Raw genomic sequence first — 17,320 nt, 5'->3', positions numbered from 1 at the left:
CACCATATTCAGGCAAAATGCCTTTACCGGAAGCTGTTACAAACCCTATCAGAAAACATGGAAAGCACACTTGCTCACTGAGATCTTGCCGATGTCCTTCCAAAGGGTTACAGCTCTGAGAGTTGCTTGAGATTGCAATCTGTTTTGCTTCAAAGCTGCTGCAGCAGATCACAAGTATGCCTCTGTGATCTGATAACGGCCCCACCGGGCACTGCAGAGAGGAGGGAGGGAGCTGCACCCTTTAAGGGACAACAGCACCAACCATGGTGTGACACTGCTATTCACTGTGAACATTCACTCTCCCTTTAGCACCTCTTATTTGTCTTTTTTTTTATGGGATACAAGCCTTTGGCTGGCCCATGGGTTGCAGCCCAGAGCTGTACAACACTATGATTAAATCTTTCTCCTTCTCCTTCTTTCTCCTTCTTTCTCTTCTTCTTCCTTCTTCTCCTTTCCCTTATTTGACTTCTTCCTCTTCTCCTCCTTCTTTCTCTGCCTTTCTATTTCTTTCTCCGTCTTCCTCTTTCTTCCTCCTTCTTCTGCCTTCTTCTTCTTCTCCTCCTTCTCCCCTTCCTTTTCCCCCTTCTTTCTCCTCCTCCTCCTCCTCCTTCTCTTTTCCTCCTCCTTCTTCTCCTTCTCCTCCTCCTTCTTTTTCCTTCTCCTCCTCCTTCTCCTTCTTCTCCTCCTCCTTCTTTCTCCTTCTCCTTCTCCTTCTCCTCCTTCTCCTTCTTCTCCTTCTCCTTCTCCTTCTCCTTCTCCTTCTCCTTCTCCTTCTCCTTCTCCTTCTCCTTGCACATAATGGCAAGGTAGGGGAGGTTTTAGGATGGATTCTTCATAGCCTTCAATTATTCTCCCTTTGCACACATGGGGTTGGTGTGGGTAAATTGAATGCCACCAGGTGTTTCACAGCAACCTTATGGAGATTTTTGGTTTGTCTACATCCTGCAGCAAGAAATAGCCCATCCCTCCCAGCATGTGACACTGCAAAAGACTCCTTGGTCTCATTGGAAGCACCTAAGTGTTCATAATCATGGGACAGCATTGTGATCCCCCAGTAATGGGGATTACAGAACAGTCTGCTTTTGCAGGTTCCTGCCGGGTGCCACCATCCTTGTCCTTTGCTATCACTTCTCACTCACATTCATGATTTTTGGCTTAAGACAAAAATAAAGAGCAAAAAATAAGGGGGAGAGTACAGGACAGTCTACCCAACATATGGCTTCAGCAGACTCCAGTTCATGATGGCCTGAGCCCTGCACTAGGATAATTTTGGCTTTTTTTTTTTTCCTCTCCATTCTCCATTTGGCCAGGAGTGCATTGGTTTTATCAGCTTGGTGTGAATCCAGCCCCTGGAAAAACTTCACTCTGCTTATTGCTTTTGTAGCACTAATTGTTGTAGCAACAGGCTGACTCCCCAGAGCTGGGGTGGAGTAGCATTTTGTATAAAGAAAGGGCATTTTTAAAGTCTTTTGGAAGAAAAAAGAAATTTTTTTTTCATGATTTTCCATGGAGACAGTGGGGCTGCTCATGCCACATAAGCAAATTCCCCCTGGTGCTTCCTAGGGCAGCACAGCCCAGAGCTCAGCACAGCTCTTAGGTTGAACATATCCATCCAGGAGAGGCAGGTAGCTTTGATGTCAGTCTATTTATCTGCAATTCCTACACAGCAATTTTTCTGACCCCAAAGTTACTCACCCCAACAGGATCTTTACCTCCCAGATGGAGCCTGGCCTGGTGCTCTGACTGCTGAAACCTTTCGACCTTGCTGAATGCAGCCCAGGGGCTGTATCTGGTCAGGGGGAGAGCCTATAGGTGGGAAACATCCCCCAGATCCCATCACGTGAGATCCAGACACTTGCTCTCACATGTGAGCACAACCCATAGTGATGTTCTTGTTAGCCAGAAGTGGGTCAAAACTCAATGTCTCAGCTGAATTTTCTTATATATTTTGTCTCAATTTCATAATTCTCAATATTCACCCCAGAAGGTGATAGTGTGGAAGCCAGCAGGCTTTTTCAGCCCCAGCAGGGGAAGATGCTGAAAGCAGATGGGATCTCAGCTGCTAATGGAGTACTGTATGGATCAGCTGGTTGTGATTTCCAATAGCAAATACAACAGAAATGCATTTATTTCATTCACGATTTTATACATGACTTAAAAAAAAAAAAAAAAAAAAAAAGACAAAACAGAATGACTTTTACAAAATGTTAAACCCAGGAAGCACATCTTGCCACTGAAAACCTCTCAATAAAAAAGGCAGCATTTTGAAAAGGAAAACGCAATATAAAACCGTACAATGAGAAGAAAAAAACAACAAAAAAAAATACACCAAAGGGAGTGAAACCCTTCTCAATACCTGGGAAATAGCTCCCTCCAGATTAACCCATCGCCCCGATTCTCATCCAGCCACTTCCCGCAGGGAAATATGGTGGTCACACCGGTGGCTGAGTTGGTGATCTCCACCCTCTCCACCAGCCAGCCAGGGGCCAGCCCACTGTTGTCATGCTCAATCCGGACCTTTTTCAGCTCCCCCATGTCCAATGTTTCCAGGTAGAATCTGTTGGTTTTGCCCCGTTCGAAGAGGTTCCTGAACTTCTGCTTCAGGGCTCGCTTCCCCGAATCCCCATTCAACCCAAAGATGGTGATGAACACGTTGGCATCCGTCCCCGCACCCTTTTCAAAGCCAGTGACCACGATGGTCTCGTATTTGACTGGCACCAAGCTGCGGGCTTTGCTGGCAAAGCTCTCAATGACCTTGGCACACTCAAAGACTTTGTAGTCCCGTCTCTTGTACCGCAGAGGGATTTTCCCATTGCACTTGAAAAAATACCTGCGGAGAAAAGCCAATGGTGTGTCAGTGACATGGATCACATCTTTCTTGTGCAGTGGATGGGGCATGCTACTAAACAACTCAGGCTGCCAAGAGAGGCTGTGGATGCCCCGAACCTGGAGGTGTCCAAGACCAGGCTGGATGGGGCCCTGGGCAGCCTGGTCAGGTGTTAAATGTGGAGGTTGGTGGCTCTGCGTGTGGTGGGGGGTTGGAGCTTCATGATCCTCGGGGTCCCTTCCAACCCTGACCATTCCGTGATTCTGTGATTCAACTCAATATCAGCACTGCTTCAGTACAGTTTTCCCACTGTATGCTAGCACAGCAACTGCTGAAAATCCCATATTTCCCAAGACACAGACACCCTGCATTGCAAAGCCTGGTGTGGAGCTCCTGCCACCTTTCCTAACTGTGCAATGGCACCTGCTGCAATGACACCTAATACAGCTCTGGTCCCAGAGCAGGTTTCATCACTGCAGCAGCACATGGAAGGAGCTCAGCAACCACTCTCACTCCCAGACTAGTGAAGATCGCCTTAAGAATTACGAAAAAATGCACTGGGAAAGATGGGAGGAGGAGGTTTAGATATCCCCCTTTCCTCATCTACATTGCCCAGCCCATTCTGAGCCTGCAGAAGGGTACTAAGCACAGAAATGACAGGTCCCAGGTGCCAAAAAACTTCATCTCGTGGTGTGGAGGTGACGTGCAGAGAGCATCCATAAATCACTGTGCACTTGGTACCCACCCAGAGGTGCTTTTAATGATGTATCTCATTTCCAATGATGCGGATCATTTCCAAATGAGATTTTCCCTCCTCTTCCTCTGCCAAAATGCAGCAGGTCCTCCTGGTGAGAGCATAGCTGGATTGCAATGCACGTTCATAAAATCAGTGCTTAGAGGGACGGTTACTGCTGTACAGTGCTTTTAAGCACTTCTAACACTTTTGACATTCTCTTCAGCCAAACAAAAGATCTCAATTCTCTGGAAAGAGGTTTTGTAAATGAGAAATTCCAGTAGAAGCAAAATTTTAGGCTCAGGGAAAGAAAAGCTGCACAAGAGCAAATGGAGAAGCTTCCTGGTGATGAAATTTTATTTTCTAGGCTGTGTAATATCTCATGATCTGGAGTTATGAAGGAACATATGGGTTCTCACGAAGGGCAGGGAGAAAGAGGATGACTTTTCTAACCCTGAGACCGTAAGAAAAATCTTTGAAATATGCCTATTTCTCATATTAAGACCTACTTACAGTGGGGGAAAAAACAAACAAACAACAAAAAATGAAAAACAGAATCATTTAAAATGATTGCTACACCATTCCCATAACACTTTTAATTTAGTCTTTGCTTTGACTGGGTGTTTTCCCCACCAGGAAGAAGGAATATGTTTTAGGTTATAGTTGAATTAGTTTTCATTCAGCAGATATTATTATGGCTCTTCTGCTGCCTGATTAATTTGCTAGGAGAGACTCTTAGCATCTCAAAAAGTCACTTCAAGGATTTCTTCTTAAACACTCAATTGTCTCAGCGGGAACAAAATCCGTATAATGAAATTCTTTAGCAGCAATTGAAATATCATGGAGCAGAAAAATCCTTCAGCATTGTGGAACAGGAGTTTGTTTTGCAAATGGCCAGTCATCTCCAGTTCCTGCATATTCCCTGTGCTTTCAGCACCATAAGTCAAGAACGTCAGCCCTTCCAAACACAGGGAGATGAGAGATGTTTGTCTTTCAGTATGGGTCATTCCAGTCCTATTCACACCAGAGCAGCCAAGTGTTTGTGTTTGGAAGATGACTGCAGCCTTCCCAATGGGCTTTCAGACAGTCCTGGAAGGATCATCCAAACCGAGTCAGAGGTACAGATTTTGTCTTACTCTCATCCTTTTTCCTAGGAGTTGTGTTTACAAGACTTACCTGAAGAGCAGTCTGTGCAGAGCATCCTTCACACCCCTTAAATTTATGTCAGTATCAGTACTTTCCACAGGGTGAGATGTTGATTTGTCCTAGCTGTAAGACACACCCCAGCCAACTTGTTCATGAACTCATCTGCAGGTGCAAATGCCCTTGCTGAGAATTCAGAAAGAACACATCAAGACAGGCGTGAATGTGTGAATCTACACATCAACTGCCTTCCCTTACATTCAGAAAAGGATTAAGATCTGGCAAGCCTTTCCACGATGGCTGAAGTTGTAAATGCTTCAGGAGGATGCGTGCAGAGCTGCTCAGCTTCCCTCCTGGAGGCTTCCCTGCAGACAAGAGGACACTCACTTGTTGCAAAGCTCCATCTCCGTTATGATAATCTCCTTGACATGCCAGTAGACATCAGCTTTTGCAGATGACTTCTTTCCATCCTTTGGACAGTGACCAACACAGATGGCCGCAATATCACCAAGGTTCTTAGAAGAAAACTGAAACGTATCTGTTGATCCCCTATAGGAAACAGGGAGCGGAGTCAGTTAATATCTTGAATGCTGGCAGTGACTTGTCTCATATGGACATTAAGTAATTTGCACATGGCTAAGGAAGGCAGAAGATAAGCCTTCATTTAAAGTCATTTGATTCACCCTACAATCACTCAACACAAAGTATAATTTCCATATTTAAATTCAGCATTTTCTCTGATTAGGGGTGACACTTTAAATTACTGCCACTAGGACTTTCCAGGATAAACTCAAGCTGTTCCACACACACAAAATCAATTTGCCTCATTATAGATAAAGCTAAAGAATGACTAATTTCCCCTCCAGCACTTATTCATTCATTCCTGACAGATACGGTATCTGTTACACATCTACCCACCATAGCTGTTTTAAATCTGCTAGTTCAGCCACCCTTCCTGCTTTAGAAACCCAGTTTGAAAATAGTTTAGAGGAACAATAGGTCTCTGTCAAACGCTTGTCTGGCTCCCTGTCATGTTCCTACATATCTGTTAATTTGCTTCCTTGTCTTTGGTCCCTATGCCAACCTGCCACCAAGGAGGGACTGTGACTAATGTTTCAGGAGATGGAGTCTTCACATCCATAGTAGTAACCATCAGCTGAGTGTCAGGAGGAAACTCCCCTGCTTCTGTTACGCTTCAAATAAAACCTCAACCATTCATGCTGGAGTCCAGATCAATTCTAATTTCACCTTTTATAGAGCCATGGGGGAAAAAAAAACAAAACATTTTCTCTCTGCAAATTAACTGAGCATCATCGGAGTCTGTGGCTTGGAATGTGTTTCCATCTCCCAATAGCATATCATGACCTTAAAGCCCATCTCACAGCTGGAGCATCTTGACCACACATGGGAGATGTCTGATTCGACTGTCAGTGAGATGCTGCAAGAAGAACTAAAACACCTCCAGCTTCCTTCAGCTCAGAAATACATGGCCTCCCCAAGGCTCACCAGAAGCCCATTGGTGTGTATTAGTACAAAAGGAACACACACACACACACACACACACATAGGCATCATCCACATTTCCTTTTACCAAACGTTTTTTTTTTTTCCCACATATTTTTAAGCCTGCTCTTTGTCATCTCATCAGGAAACCATTTTACAACCTTCCTTTTGCTTTCTGGAATGGGGGTAAGAAAGAGCATGGCACCAGTGTAACTCTGTAGATCACCTTGGAGAAGAAATGGTATCTGTGGAAATCGCACAGCTGGTGGGGAATTCCTCCATCCCCTCACCCAGTCCCACTACCTTTCAAATCTCCTTTTCTTGGAGGAGTTTTCCATGAGGAACTCTTTCGAGCGGCCCAGCTTCCCTTCCAAGATGATCCAGATGTTTTCCTTTGTTTCTGCGTCGTCTCTGTCGCTTGTTACTGTGACAATTTCATAGGCTTTGAAGTATAATTAACACACATGTTAAAGCAGTGAAGGAGGAGCAGGTGGACAAAGAAATCTCTTCATGTGGCTGTCACCCTGGTTAAAAACCCTCTTGCCAGTATTTACTGCAGCACACAAGGAAGCATTTGCAAAACAAGGATGGAAACACACTGGGATCTGTGGGACTTCTGACATCTTCGTGCCCAAGATCTCATGCAGGGACAGAGTACACAGAAAATGTGTGCTTCTGGATCAGCAAGTAAGAGTAGATGGAGCTGCTCTTGACCCAGCTTTGCCCAGCTGCTTGTTTTGCAGGACAGCCCGAATCCTTCAGTTTTTTGCCACCATAACTAATAATAAGGAGCAGCCTCACAGATACCCATCCATATCCAGATACCCATCAGGATGTGCTCAGATGTCACGGTGGCATGTCAGCACCCAAGATGGCAATCGCTGGGTGGCAATTTTGCAGGGACAGAGTGTGATCACACTGAACTCCACAGGACCGTCCTGAAGAAGAGGTTTGCAGGAATTTTTGAGATGCAAGCAGCATATTACCAGTGTGGTTAAATAACATAGATACCAATGTGATTACATGGACTTGGGGGGATTATCCAGAGGAGAGGCAGAGGAGAGGCTTGCCCAGGTCTCTGGGTTGTTAAGCTCAGCTATCATCATCAGCTGAGATGTGGGAGCTTGTAGCCCAGAACAAGTCTGGGAGGAAGTTGGAGCAATGTTGCTTGCAGTGCTTTAAACTTATTTTCTACCTCAAAGTCTCAAGCCCATTATTTCTAATGAGCCCATAACCACGTATCCTTATAGCTTATTGCTGGATTGAACCACAGCAGATGGGACCCTCTTCAGTTTCAACCCAGAATGAGATGCTTTTCTTCCCCATAAATCCTAATTTGTTTCTCCCTTAAAATAACACTACACTTTTGAACTAAACAGTAACTTAACTCATTCTATCTATGGAGCCCAGAAACACAAATTGCTATTGCATGGGAATCCTCAATGGAGCAGGTTCTAAAATTTGTGGCCCTATGGCCTCTTTGCACCTTTGGCAACACCCCAAATTAACTCTACACTTACCAGTCCGTTCCTTCAGCTCCAGGATGTCATTATTGGCACAAGCCAGTTCCCTTATGAGCTGCCCATCATCTTCACCTTTAGCCAGCCAGCGATCGCACTGAAAGCGAAAAGTCTTGTCTGTGGCAGAGTCCATCACATCAATATATTCCAAGTGCCAACCTGGAGCGATTCCTTTTCAATAAAACAACAAAGTAACTAAAAAATAAGATATTTTCACATTGCTTGGGTAAGGAGGTGAGAAATCCCTTGCTATAATATTCTCAGCGTATGTGATGTTGCTCTGATACCAAAAACAACACTGGCCATCTCAAGACTATAATCTGATTCACTTAGACAGCCTTTGAGGGGCTTGCTGGCTTGTGACCAGAGGTAAGGATATTGGAGTATGGTCTTGTGTAAGCCAGGTGTCAAGCTGTCTGGATGTGGGGCCATCTGTTGTCCTTGCCCAGCATTTTGCAAGAGACTAGGCTCTGGGTGAGGAATCATCACAAGATGAAGCACTCCTACAGTATAGGAACAACAAAGCCTTACAAAACTCTCAGAAAATTCAGGGGCCTTGAAGGACTGTTTATCAAAGCAAGAAGCTTGAAATGTCCGGAGTTCAGTGGGTTTGGGCCAAAATATGGAACAGCTGCTGTTCAGGAACCGCTGCTGATTCTCCTTCCACTCTAAGGGAAATGTGAAACATTAAAGCCAAAAGAAAAACATGAGTGCTAGTTGGGCACAAGCTCAAGGTGTAATGTCTTTCTCTCTGGCCTCTATTACTCCTCTCATCCCTTCACATTTTTATTTAAAACTCAAGAGGTAAATAATCACTTGTTTCTTTGGCCCTATCTGCTAGCATGTGTAAGGAAACTACCCATGCTGTTCTTGCCAAGCAACAAGCACAAACACACTATGAATACACTAATGCTATATCTATACACAATCGCTTATTTTTCGCCTTGTGGCTTTTGGAGGAGTTGCAGCTCCTTCTCTTAGTTTTCGGTTCTCCCTTTATTTTTTTCCAGTTGAGAAGCAACTTGGAAATCTAGAATGGGGCATTTTGGAACATTTACTTTCTTGAATTAGTAGAATCTCTTGTTGACTTTGGGGACGTGGAAAATTATGACAGTTCTGCTTACAAGTCCTGTTATTACTCAAACAAAAGATTATGTTCATGATGAAGCATCTCTGCTGAGTTATTAGTGACATCCCAGAAACATAAAACAGCTCTTACTCTTCCAAGCACTCACAACCATTTGCCTGCCTCGTTAGTTTCAAATATTAATCTTAATTAACCCTAAAGGGTAATGATGGCACATTTTTGAGCAACGTCAACAAATCACCCTGCCCTGTGGCATGCCATAGCATCACCATTTTCCTATCAGCCATGAAGGTATCCATGTCCTGTACACTGGCTTTCTGAGCCTTCCCCATGGTAGGAAATCACCAAATGAACAAGCACAAATATCGACTAGAGGCACCATTTTCCCTTAAACTCCGATTTAGGTAGCTCAGAATGACAGACTCACTGATGTTGGAGGGCACAGTTGGAGACTATCTAGTCCAAGCCCTGTACCTCACTTTGTTCCCACGACCTCTTGTTCTATCACTAGGCATGGATGAGAAGAGTCTGGCTCCATCCTCTTTATTCTCTGGATGCTTATGTACAATGGTAACATTTTTAGATTGGATATCAGGAACAATTTCTTCTCCCAAAGAGTGGTCAGACACTGGGACAGGCTGCCCAGGGAGATGGTGGAGTCCATATCTCTGGAGGTGTTCCAGAGCCATGAAGACGTGGCACTGCAGGATATGGTCAGCGGGCATGGTGGGGAGGGCTGGGGTTGGATGTGGGGATCTTGGAACTCTTTTCCAACATTAATGAATCTGTGATTCCATGATTCCTCTGAGCCTGTTCTCATGCAGAGCAAAGGTATGGAGGTTCTGGGGGAAGGCTGATACATGACACCTTTGCAGCTCCTCATCAGCTTAGTGCCTGCTGGGCAGATCTTATCAAGTTGCCCAGGGCTCCCACTGTGCTCTAAGGTACTCTTTGGGGCTGTTTGGGATTTCATTCTAAGCACGCTGGCAGTGTCAGCTGTTAATCTTTTTCGGCAGGCTCATTTCCATTTAAGTTCAATGAACATCTCTGTAGTGCATTCAGGAAGCTGCTCTGCTTCCATCAAAATTTTCATTAAAATGGCTCTGGATGAAAGAAGGAAAACATCCCAGCATTCTCCAGTGAGAGACATCAGTGGTTGAGGACTATGATGGAATGCATCAATGATTAGTGAACAACTTGACCGGGGCAGGATCAGCACTAAGCAGCAGTATCAGGAGAGGGCTGAACGAGACCTGCACACTGTCCTTCTGCTGCTCCACTCCTGCTCAGCAGGACATCAAAAACCTGCACTTTTATCATGCAGAGAAATGGGGTAGTGTTGACTTTCCAGCATGTACCGGGGTTAAGGGCAAAACAAGAATAAAGTGCAGCTTAGCTGGTGTTCCCTGCAAAAGAGGAATTTATCAGTTTTTGTCATCATGACCTTCAGTGCCACAGCACTAAACTTTATCTAAAAGCTGAAATGGACATTAAAGGATTTATATGGAGCTGAAGAAATTATTCTGCCTTACCAGAAAAAGTTCTATTTCTTTCTTCTCTCAGACTGGGAAAAATATACTTAATGCATTTTTGAACTAGAAGCAAATTAAAATCTAGTTACACACAGAGTCTGAATTTGGGAATTTGTGGACCTAGCTCTGTGTGCCAATGGGCACAACAGTGGAAGGAGAAGAAAGCATTTGCAGGACCGACCCCTTTTCAGATCATGAAATTCCTTCTTTAGAATTTCTGTCCCTGGGTAGCATTTGTAGGGCAATGAGCTCAGAGACCCTAATCCTAACCTGAAAAGCAACAGGAAAGGGAAATACATCCCATGTGGATATAGTCCCCAAGGCCTCAGTTCCTCAGGCTGGATGATTAATAGATAGGCATCAACCAAATGGGGAAGAGAAGCCAGCAAGGAGTGTAGGCATTGCCAAGGATGATCCTTGGCCACTGCTTGTGAAGAATTTGGAGAATCTCTACAGTGATGTTATCAGTCCTTTCCCTGGGTGCCAAGATAGTATTGGATGATGGATCCTGCCCTGATGTAAAAGGTCACAGTCAGTCCATCACTCAAGTTCCATCACTTGCCGGAACAAATCTGTTTGCATCCCTTTGGGCACCCTGACCAACAGTACCAGGATTACAGGGCTCAGGCACAAGTCAGTAGCAAAAACGCCTCAGAAAATATGACTTTTTCTGCAGAGACTTCAGGACAGACCAGGCCACTCCATTTACTGAGAAGAGAGGAAGAAATAACAAATATCTGAGCAGCTCCCACTTGATTCTGCAGGTTTTGGTCTTTAAAATGGCCATCACTGTGACACTGCAGACAATCTACCACAACAAATATTCAATGTTTGTAACAAAAGGAGCTCCACTCCAGGCCTGCTTTGCTGCCATAAAAATCCCCAGCAGCAGTCCTGCCCTAATGAAACCTACGGCTGTGCTGCGTCAACTCCTTAATGGTCTGCAGTTGGAAGTGACATTTTCAATAGCATGCAAAACATTTCAGATGTAATTAGAGGAGGAGAAGAGCTTTGGGGAAAACAGAATCATTGTACTTGCTTGTCTCTGGCAGTTGTATAATTTAGTGTCACGTAGGGAAAAGCATTCTTTTCCCCAAGTGTTCCTATCCAAAAAAGCAGCAAGTTGTCCTATTTATCTCCCTTTAGTAAAGAGCCCAACCTGACAACTGAGTGATGCTAGGTAGGTGTCCTCCGTGCGTGTCTTCAGGGTCTTCATGGGAGCACCTTGCTTTTTCCCAGGCAATTCTGAAGGCTCACGCTTTACTGATGTTAGACAGAGAGCTTAGCCTGTGAGCTCCTTGTCATGCATTTCTACACTGATGAGCACTGTGGGGATCGCTTTTAGAAGTAGTAGATACAAACAATTAAGGTATCTGTTCAATCAAAGAGAACTCCAACTTGTAGCCTCAGAAGTCTCCTTTGCCTCTCTTGGGAACACTCTCCACTTGCCCAAGCCAATATTCATCCCTAAGATCCTAAGCTATTCTGACACAAGCAGAACCATTTACTAAGGATGAGAGAAAAGGGATGAAAATTACCACCGAGGTGGTGAATTTGCCAGGAACCTGATCCATATCCTTGCTGTAGTGAATATGAGCTATTTCTTGTGAAATAGGACCTGGTGGGATCAAATCCCTACTGACAGACCAGGAACATAGTCAAATCCAGGCTGGAATACACTGCCGATGGAAGTGAAATTTCTTCCTCTGCCTCTCTCTTTTTTTGCAATACATCTTCGGTTTTGGAAATGGTTGACAACATTGATCAAGGGTAATAGTAGAAACATGAAGCTTGGAAAAGGTCCTCAAGATCCCCCAGACCAAGCCCAACTCATCCCCACCATGCCCACTGACCATGTCTCCAAGTGTCACATCTCTACAGTTCTTGAATATCTCCAGGGACATTGACTCTACCAGGGCAGCCTGTGCCAGTGCTTTACCACTCTTTGGAGAAGAAATTTTTCCTAATATCCAAACTGAACCACCCATGACACAAGTTAGGACCATTACCTCTCATCTTATTGCTTTTGCCTGGGAGAAGAGGCTGACCACCACCTTGCTACAGCCTCCTTTCAGGCAGTTTTGTAGAGAGTCTCACATCCCTCAGCCTCTCCCCATAACATGGGTTCTCCAGACACAGCATAGCTCCACTGCCCTTCTCTGGACACACTCCATGGTCTCAATGTTCTTCTCAGAGTGAGGGACTCAAAACTGATCACAGCAGTGAGGTATGGCCTTACAGAACTGAGTACAGGGGGATGATCACCTCCTGGTTCTGCTGACTATGAGTCTCCTTCTCTGGAGAAATGCAAGATCTGCCTGGCTGCCTTCCTGCACAGCCTACAGTAGGGAACCTGCTTTAGCAGGGAGTTGGACTCAATGATCTCCAGAAGCCCCTTTCAATTTCTGTGATTCTATGATTCTATGATAGTTGTCCTTAATGACATTGAGGTTCCCATAGGAGTAAAATAAAAGCTGTGCTTGGGACACTGAGTGCTCAGGGACCAGCAGACAACTGCTGCTGCCCAGCCATCCAAATTCAGTGCTGCTCAGCTCCTAACTCCATTATTTTTCCTTTTTCTCTTCAAGTGTTCTGAAACACAAAGTAATGAACATTATAAATGCAGTTCCTTGGCCTTGTGTCCTGTGGCATTATTTATCCCCTGCCTGGTTATGTGGCTGTCCATCCTCATGCCCCAGCACGTGAGATGTCATCCAGAAAGTGGTGGGAGTTTGGAGAGCCAGGCTGGTAGGAAGAGAGCATTAATTACGAGGTGTTGAAGTCACAGCATCTAGCTTTGCATTGGTACACCTCAAAACACTTTAAGAAGGTGAATAATTTTTATCCCTAATTTACATAATTGAAAATGAGGCCGAGGGGATGTGATTTGCATAAGGTCATTCAGCAAGACAGCAGCAGAATAAAAATAGATGCATTTGTGCATCTCTCCTTGAGGATCACAGGAGCTCACACCACAACATTTCTCATCAGAGCAGACATGCAATGCAAAACCTCTCACAACCTTTGATGAAGCAAATGCTTAATGCTTGGGACAGCTTTAGAAAACAGATTTCCTGCTGCCCTCCTGAGCTGCCTGTGTAATGTGTTCAGCGCAAGATTTGAATCAGGGCAAACCCAGCAATAAATTAAAACAACAGCAAACAAGCACACATCTTACTGATAAACTACTCCAGTGCAACAACACGTAGCAGCTCAGAGTGAAGATATAATTGTTTCTCAGAGAATATTCCTGCGATTGAAGCATATTTTGTGTTTTATTGAAGCGTACTTGATGCAAAAGCTTTTAATAAGGGTGCAGGATAATTTGTCACAAGCAAGGGAGGCTTCTAGCAAAAAGATTTTATGGAATTGGTATTTTTACAGCTGCTAGCTGGTCTAGTGGCTTCCTTCCTCTCTGTAGTGAATGGTTATAAGAAACTGGGAAGCAACGAATGACTCTGCAAGGACAACAATGAAGTATTTACTTTCTCTTCGAGTATGCTAAGATAGTTTTGTTTCCTTAAATCCCTTTTTTTCTTTCTTTCTTTTTTTGGGCTGTGAGATTTCTGCTGTGTCTTCTGCTTCTGTTGTGATGACTGTATCATAATTCTGTGATAAGACAACACGCCATAAGGAGGAAACTAGACAACCCTTAAGGGTCCCTTCCAGCTCCAAGGATTCTAAACCTGCCTCAGCAGGGTCTGTGCTGGGGTCTCCTGAGGGCTAAGGGTGGATTTGGCAATCTGAAGGACTGAGCAGCCACATTACAGCTGCTGGCATCCTGCATGGGTCTGGTGTGCGAAATGATGCCTTGTCTGACTTCAACCCATGCAGAAAGCATCAGGGTTTTTGGTTGTCTTTCTCTCTACTGAGCCATCAACAAAGCAAGGGGATGGAGCAGTCTTCTCTCCTCAAGCAGCTTTATGCATGTGTTTCTCTTCCTTTTTCTTTTTACTTAAAGCAGAAACTATTCAGCAAATCTGCCCCGTGGACCAGCAGATTTATGAATGAGCAGGCAAGTGCTGAAAGGAAGGTGTAAATATGACTTTTCCAAGTCTGATAGCTGAGCCAATCCTTAGAGAGGGCAGAAAAGCAGATATTACTTTTCTTTTAATATCTTATACTCTACCAGTGCCCCTAAGGCTTGGAATCATGTCTGTGGATTGCAAAAACGTATCTCTGGATGTGCAGTGTGCGGTGAGTGCAAGACCCACTAGACTTCTGAGCTGGTCCTAGATTCTGCTCCTGAAAAGGCAGTTCCTTCAGAGAAAGAAAAGGAAAAGCATGAATTTCCTGCACTGCATCCAGCTCAAGAAAGGTGAATACGATACCTTCTCCTTTGGACGATGCACCTGAAAGGAGTCACTGGGGCATTGAGGCTGTTTAAAACTCAGTCAGACAATGTCATAGCTGGTGTAACTGGGAGAAGTGCTATGTTGAGCCACAGAAGTTGGGCTGTGCAAATGGGTTATTTTCTTCTATCCTTGCTTCTCTAATAACACAAAGAAGTCTGGTTTGTCCATAATTAGGCTGTTCCTGGCTCCTCTGGGCTGATGGCAACAGGGATAATCAAGAATCCAAAATTAATGACTTTAGAATGACTGTTTATCATCTGAGTTCAAATCTACTCAGGCAGATGAGGGAGCTAGATCCAGATTTCCCACATCCCCCTGCTGCAAAGAGAAAATGAAAAAAAAAGTTTCATAGGTAAAAAATTTCATTATTGAGATGCTGCAAAACTTTAAGTCATTCTTCCAGAATGGTAATTTAGTCCTTAAATCAGAGAAAAAAAGATAAATGCATTTAGAAAGCCAGAATTTCTACAGACATGCTGATACCAATCTTGTATAAATGTAAAAGTAAATGAATGGAGATATGAGAAAATACATAGTGCCTATCTCAGATCAGGAGATGGGGAGTCTGGCGGCAATTACATTTGCTCAGGAATTCTAAATATATTAGATTGAACATCAGTACCTCAAAGCGAACAGGGGAAGGATAAAAAGCCGTGAAGCAAAACAAAACTAAAATTTGTTCTCACCACCTCACTGTCACCAGGCACTGCTGGTGACCTCTGAGCATCTGGGAAGTCAAGAACAAGCTCCCTGAAATTGCAGTTGCAAAGTCACTGAGCTGCCTGATTGTAAACAAGCACTGACCTCCATGCTCAGTTCTACCGAAGTCAGAGGATTGGATGGGGGCACCTTTTGTGTTTTACTTCTCAGATGGAGATGCCACGTGGTGGGTTTGGTGGGGAAGATGACATTAAAAGCATTAAAGTGGGACTGTAAAGCCAGTGTTCTGGCATGTTTTTTTTCTAGAGAAGACAAACAGTGTTTATGTTTCAAAGACCTTCTGACAGTCTTTGCCATTGCAATTACTGTCTCTTCAACTGTGAACAGCCTGGAACAGTCAAATCTCAGTGAAACGATAAACAAAAGGAGAGTATGAACAGGTAGCAAATCTTTGCTCATGAGACTGAGTGCTGAGCTGGATTTCATGGCAAAGCCACCACACTGGGCCAGTCCTTCAAATGTTTGCTACCCCCAGATGGGGACCATCCCGTTCACTTATTGGTGGGACCGGGTTATGTTATGATGCTATGATTTTATGTTTGAAAGAAAAAGAAGACATACTGGTTAGCTGTTCTCTTAAGCAGCCCATGGGATAACTGCTGAGTCAAACCAGATTTATGCTGCTGTTAAAGCTAATTATCAAGACATTTAGGAAAAGAACGTCATCCATGTTTCAAGCATTCAGCACGTGAGGAGCAATGGAATGGTCCTCTATGAGGCTGTTTTCTACAGAGCATTGGCAGAGAGCCATGTAGTTCAAAACAGTAAGGAGTTAGTAGAACTTGTTGCTTGAAACTAATGGTAAATAACAGCATATTTCTGTTTAATACCCAGAGTCCCCCAAGCACCTGATAAAAACTACATATGACCCTTGGCTCCTGACCTCACTACTTCTATCCAAAATACATGAGACAGGAATTTCTAACCACTCAACAAAGCCAATCCATAAAAAATACATATAGAGAGAGCATGTAAGTAAAGAACAGCCATAGTCTGGAATCCTAGCAGTGATAAATATTCTAGCCACCCAACAAACTGTCATGCTTCGTTGTGTGAAGCTGTAGATAGGATATGGCTTGCACGTGACTAACAAGCATTAACCGTAGTTCAGGTGCATGGCAGTTTCTCTCCTATCCATATCAATAAAACCAACAGTGACAGTGACATGGAGAAGGTGAACACCTGCCCATGGCAATGGGGTTGGAATTTGATGATCCGTACAGTCCACACTAACTGAAGCCATTTTAGAATTCATCCTAACCATGATCACTTGTTCAAGAAGGAAAAGGCACCGATGTAAGATAAACAGGTGTTGCTCATCATGAAGCAGAGAGCAGGCCCATTGGACTCAAGGCCATGGGATGCCATGGGTGCTGAATGTCTCTTGGAAAGCCTGAACAAGCCCTTCAGTAAGCAAATTCAATGCAAGTTACTTAACAGACAAAAATGATATCCAGCACAGTAGATGCCTTGAGCTACGTGTAGTGAGATGCAGAGGATGTTGAAGGATTACACATGCTTGCTCTGTTCCTTCACTTCCTCAGGCACCCAATGATTGCTGGTGTTGGAAACAGCTGCTGGGTTTGGCAGACCCTTGCTCTGACCTGGTTCTTGCCTTCTGTGTCCATTCCCATGCCTAAGCCCTGAAGACCAGCTCTGATCTCGTGGGCGTGTTTTGTTCTGTTAGCTTGACCAATGCCTGGGGAGCCACGAGGTCTCCTAAGGGAAATGCTCTCTGTATGCACTTTTACTGATAATATATTTAAAGAGGAATCTGCAAGTCTATGTTGATTTCTTGCCACTCTCAGAATGACATCCAAACCACATCTGCAACTGCAGGGATGCCTGTTTGCTGAGCTAAAACTCTGGTGGGTATTCTGACAGCTTTTTCCATTTCAGC

At 44.2% G+C, this 17,320-nt stretch overlaps 1 protein-coding gene across 1 annotated transcript in view; it reads right to left on the bottom strand.

Moving 5' to 3' along the window:
- Positions 1 to 1,787: 1,787 nt before the first annotated feature.
- The window catches only part of LOXHD1 (lipoxygenase homology PLAT domains 1), a 126,056-nt gene continuing 110,523 nt past the window's right edge, over positions 1,788 to 17,320 (bottom strand). The window contains exons 38-41 of the mRNA XM_085213657.1: positions 7,727 to 7,897; positions 6,510 to 6,648; positions 5,091 to 5,252; positions 1,788 to 2,830 (exon numbers count right to left, since the gene is read on the bottom strand). Of these exons, the coding sequence (XP_085069783.1) occupies positions 2,350 to 2,830; positions 5,091 to 5,252; positions 6,510 to 6,648; positions 7,727 to 7,897 (953 nt within the window). The 3' untranslated portion in view covers positions 1,788 to 2,349. The remainder of the gene's footprint in view (positions 2,831 to 5,090; positions 5,253 to 6,509; positions 6,649 to 7,726; positions 7,898 to 17,320) is intronic.

This window comes from Meleagris gallopavo, chromosome Z, assembly GCF_905368555.1.
Source record: "Meleagris gallopavo chromosome Z, MGAL_WU_HG_1.1, whole genome shotgun sequence".
In the NCBI taxonomy this organism is placed as follows: Eukaryota; Metazoa; Chordata; class Aves; order Galliformes; family Phasianidae; genus Meleagris; species Meleagris gallopavo.
This window is presented reverse-complemented; position numbering and strand designations above follow the sequence as displayed.